At 45.4% G+C, this 4,688-nt stretch overlaps 1 protein-coding gene across 1 annotated transcript; it reads left to right on the forward strand.

Annotated features, from left to right (window-relative positions):
• Positions 1–3,720: 3,720 nt before the first annotated feature.
• On the forward strand, positions 3,721–4,149 carry LOC308517265 (single-stranded DNA-binding protein, mitochondrial-like; the record flags this gene model as incomplete). Its single annotated transcript, XM_081088376.1, has 1 exon — positions 3,721–4,149. One exon carries the CDS (start codon positions 3,721–3,723, stop codon positions 4,147–4,149), a length of 429 nt encoding a protein of 142 aa, XP_080944502.1.
• Between the last annotated feature and the right edge of the window lie 539 nt (positions 4,150–4,688).

Raw genomic sequence — 4,688 nt, forward strand, 5'->3', positions numbered from 1 at the left:
CTCATTTATTTCCAGAGATTATTTCAGTTTGGGGCTTTGGGATGAGTTAAACATCCCAGAGCAGGGGAGGGTGGAGGGTGGAGGGTGGTTCAGGGCAAGTTCATAATTCTTCAGTATCTAGGCAGATCAGTTGTTAGCAGGAACATCTGAGATATCAAATCATGCTTGCCAATCAAGAGATATTTTTTATATATATTTTTTATTGATTAAGATATTACATATGTGTACCCTCTACCCCCCCCCCGCTCATCCCCTCACCCCCCCCCCCCGTTGTCCGTGTCCATTGGTTAGGCCTATATGCTTGCATATAAGTCCTTTGGTTGATCTTTCCCCCTTGCCCCCACCCTCCCCTACCTTCCCTCCAAGGCCCGACAGTCCAATCAATGCCTCTCTGTCTCTGGATCAGTCCTTGTTCATCAGTTTATATTGTTCATTATATTCCACAAATGAGTGAGATCCTGTGGTATTTATCCGCTCTCCAGTTCCATCCATGCTGTGGCAAATGGTAAGAGTTCCTTTTTCTTCTTCCTCTTCTTAAAGAATACCTTTCAGCATTTCATATAATGCTGGTTTGGTGGTGATGAACTCCTTTAGCTTTTTCTTATCCGTGAAGCTCTTTAACTGACCTTCCATTCTGAATGATAGCTTTGCTGGATAAAGTAATCTTGGTTGTAGGTTCTTGCTATTCATCTCTTTGAATATTTCTTGCCACTCTCTTCTGGCCTGCATGGTTTCTGTTGAGAAATCAGCTGACAGTCGAATGGGTACTCCCTTGTAGGTAACTGACTGTCTTTCTCTTGCTGCTTTTAAGATTCTCTCTTTATCTTTTGCTCTTGGCATTTTAATTATGATGTGTCTTGGTGTGGTCCTCTTTGGATTTCTTTTGTTTGGGGTTCTCTGCGCTACCTGGAATTGTAGGTCCATTTCTTTCACCAGGTGGGGGAAGTTTTCTGTCATTATTTCTTCAAAAAGGTTTTCAATATCTTGCCCTCTCTCTCCTTCTGGTACCCCTATAATTCTGATGTTGGTACGCTTGAAGTTGTCCCAGAGGTTCCTTACACTATCTTCATATTTTTGGAAACTCTTTTCTTTTTTCTTTTTCGGTTGGGTATTTTTTGTTTCTTTGTATTTCAAATCTTTGACTTGATTCTTGGGATCCTTTTGTCTGCTGTTGGATCTCTGTAAATTATTCTTTATTTCAGTCAGTGTATGCTTAATTTCTAGTTGGTCCTTTTTCATGTCCTCCATGGTCTCACTATACTTATTGAGGGACTCATTAAATTTATCGGTGGTTTCCATAAAATTCTTGAAAAACCTTATAAACGTGGCCTTGAACTCTATATCCAGTCATTTGCTTTCCTCCATTTCTGCCATTTGTGACCTGTTTCTTTGTCTCCGCATTTTGGCTGCTTCCCTGTGTTGATAGAGTGGCCCTGCGCTCCAGGTGTCCCGTAGGGCCCAGGGGCTCAGCCTCCCCAGTTACCTGGGGTGGACACTCTTGGTGCACTCTTGGTGCCTTGGTTGTTGTAGGATCACTGGGAGGAATTGACCTCCAGGCCAATTGGCTGTGGGAATCAGCTGTGTCTGAAGTGGGAGAATGGTCCCCCTCTGATCACTGGGTACAGTGGCTCCTGGATCTAAGGAGGTGCTAATTCAGCCCCTGCCTGAGGCCACACAGCCGGAGCCATGGAGAGGTTCAGCTGTGAAGCAATGCAAGCCGCTGCGGGGCCTTGGGCCTTCTCTTGGAAGTTCCGGGTCTGCCTGGCTGGGCTGTAGTTAGGTACATTCACATGCAAAAGCCTCTGCCACAGCCTGGGTGGGGCGGGGTCTCAGGGAGTCAAAGGGCGGAGAAAGCAGCTATGGTGATTCTCCGCACCCGGAGTCGCGCGTCTCAGTGTCTCGGTAAGGGCTGCAAGCACCTCTGAGGGAAATCCGCCCTCAAGTTCGCCCGCTGCCACCTGACAGACCAGCTTCTCCCCGTATGAGTCCTGGGTCCCCAGAGACTTCCCGGAACCGGAGTTCAGAGCAGTCGGGAGCTTACGATTCAAAAAGACAGCCGAGTCCTCAGGTGCCACCCCCTTTCTGCGCATGCGAGCCGCCGCCGTACCTCTGCACTTCACCTCCGCAGCTCCTCTGGCTCTCAGCGTGCTTTTCTTTTCTTCTAGTTGTAGAAATTACACTCAGCCAGCCTTCCTGTTGTTCTGGACGATGTTTGCTCCGTCCTTTGGGATATTTTTCAATTGTTGTGTGAGGCGACTATTTCCCGGTGTTTATCTATGCCGCCATCTTAGTTTCCCCCAATCAAGAGATATTTAATGAGCATCTCCTTTTTGCCTGATGCTGTTGGGAAATATAAAAATATCTGTAAGACAAATAGAGGACCTACAATCATGCTGGAGAAACAATATAATTGTTGAGAACAATTAAATACTAAACTTTGTAGTAATATACTAATCATAGCTTCAATAAAGAGAGACTGTGTGGATTGGAATAATTAATAAGGCTGTACCAAAGGAAACGTGGAACCAACTGAAGGCTTATTAACCTTGGTTCTATTTTAGGTAGGATGACTATAAAGCAAAAACAAACAACAAAAAAGATTTTTTTTTTTGTAAATGACTTATAATGATCTACACAGGGTCATCTTAAGCCTACTAGGAATCTATATATATATAAAACCCTAATATGCAAATAGACTGAATGGTGGAACAACTGAACAACCTGTCGTTATGACGTGTGCTGACCACCAGGGGCCACATGCAGAACATGGTGGGCATCGACTACAGGCAGCAGAGTGCAGAACATGGCATCATGACACAGAGGGATGGTGGAGTAGGTGAGCAGAGGAGCCAGACCAAAGTGGGGCACAGGTCACTGTCATTGGGGCGAGCCTCTGGTGGTTACTGAAATTTCTTTGCTCCCATGTGCCATGGTCCCACTGGGTGCTTGCACCTGCTGCTGGCACCGCCTCACTCGCACCTGCTGCTAACGCCCCATGCCAGTCCCTATCACTCAACCATCAGCAGGTGCGAGTGGGGCTGGAGCCGTCAGTGCGTGGGAGTGGCAGCAGAAGTGAGGCTTCCAGCAGACAGGGGACCAGGAGCCATGGTGAGAGGGGCTGACACCCACCCGTGTGCCCACCGCAGCCTCACAGCCCACAGTTCCTTTCAAAGTGCACGAATTCATGCACTAGGCCTCTAGTAGATCAATAAAGTTACAGGTAAATGTCAAGATCTGATTTCTATTTCATTGAGATAAAAGAAGAGGTGTTCAACAGATTAAATTCTGGTCTGCATTAGTTATTAGCAATTGCATTAGTTTTCTTTCTTTCTTTCTTTCTTTCGCATTAGTTTTTTATTGCTCTACAACAAATCACCACAAATGTAGCAGCTTAAAACAGTATATAAGTAGCCCAGCCAGCATGGCTCAGTGGTTGAACATTGACCTATGAACCAGTAGGTCATGGTTTGATTCTCAGTCAGGGCACATGAGTGGATTGCATGTACAATCCGCAGTGTGGGCAGGCAGGAGGCAACCAATTAATGGTTCTCTTTTATCCTTGATATTTCTATCTCTCTCTCCCTCTTCCTTCCTCTCTGAAATCAATAAAAATATATTTTAAAACATACTTAAGGTCAGGAAATGACCTCCTGGCCCAGAGCTGTCTGGCTGGAGCATCAGGAAAGGACTAAAGATTAGATTTTAGGAAAAGTAGAAGCAATGTTTCAAAGACTTGTATTGCAGGTATTTCACAAATTTGTAATACATAAGTCTGAAATAGTAAGCAACTTGGTTTTCAAAAGATTTCTGAATCATGTGCAGTTACTTGGGCAAGTTGATCAAGACCCTGTCATGAGACACATGGAAGGAAAAAAACAAGTCACATTATTTTCTTCAGCAACAAATGAGATGTGGAAATCAGGAGACAATGAAGCATACCAAATGCGTGACATCAGTCAAAAGACAACATGGTACAGAATTTCAGTATTCCAATCAGACCTCAGAGATGTGGCATATCAGTATGTGAAAAAGGTCTCTCAAATTTATGTGGAAGGGAAAGTAGACTATGGTGAATACATGGCTAAAAATAATGTGAGGAGACAAGCAACAATAATCATAGCTGACAACATTATATTTCTGAGTGACTAGATGAAAGAGAAGGCATAGAGCAGACCATTCTTCTTTGGCCAGCGTTTGGTGTAGTCTCATTTCCAAATCATGTATAGTCTTTGTAGTTTCTAAGGACAACAATTAAAATATTATCTACACAAATGAAAGACAAAGATGCTAATTGACTGTACCTTTGCTATGCCCTAGGCCACGCCCACCAGCCAATCAAAACAACTATATGTAAATTAACCCAACCAAGATAGCAGCCGGCAGCCACGGAGCTGGAGCAAGTAGGAGGCTTGGTTGCCTGGGCAATGGAGGAAGCCAAGCTTCCCGCCTGCCTGAGCTGGCTGTGGCCTCAGCTGATGGCAACAAAGTTTCAATTATAGAAGACAAATAAATCCCAGATACCTGCTTCTAGCCAGCCTCCACTGGAGCTTGGGTGGCTGGAGGGTGTGGCCAGCCTGCAAACAGCCATCAGCCCCTCACACAGGCTGGCCACACCCTCATGGGGTGAGGGTCCCCGCTGGGGGGCTTAGCCAGCCTGAAAATGGCCATCAGCCCCTCACCCAGGCTGG

This window comes from Myotis nattereri (assembly GCF_964212035.1).
Source record: "Myotis nattereri genome assembly, chromosome: 3".
Classification (NCBI taxonomy): domain Eukaryota; kingdom Metazoa; phylum Chordata; class Mammalia; order Chiroptera; family Vespertilionidae; genus Myotis; species Myotis nattereri.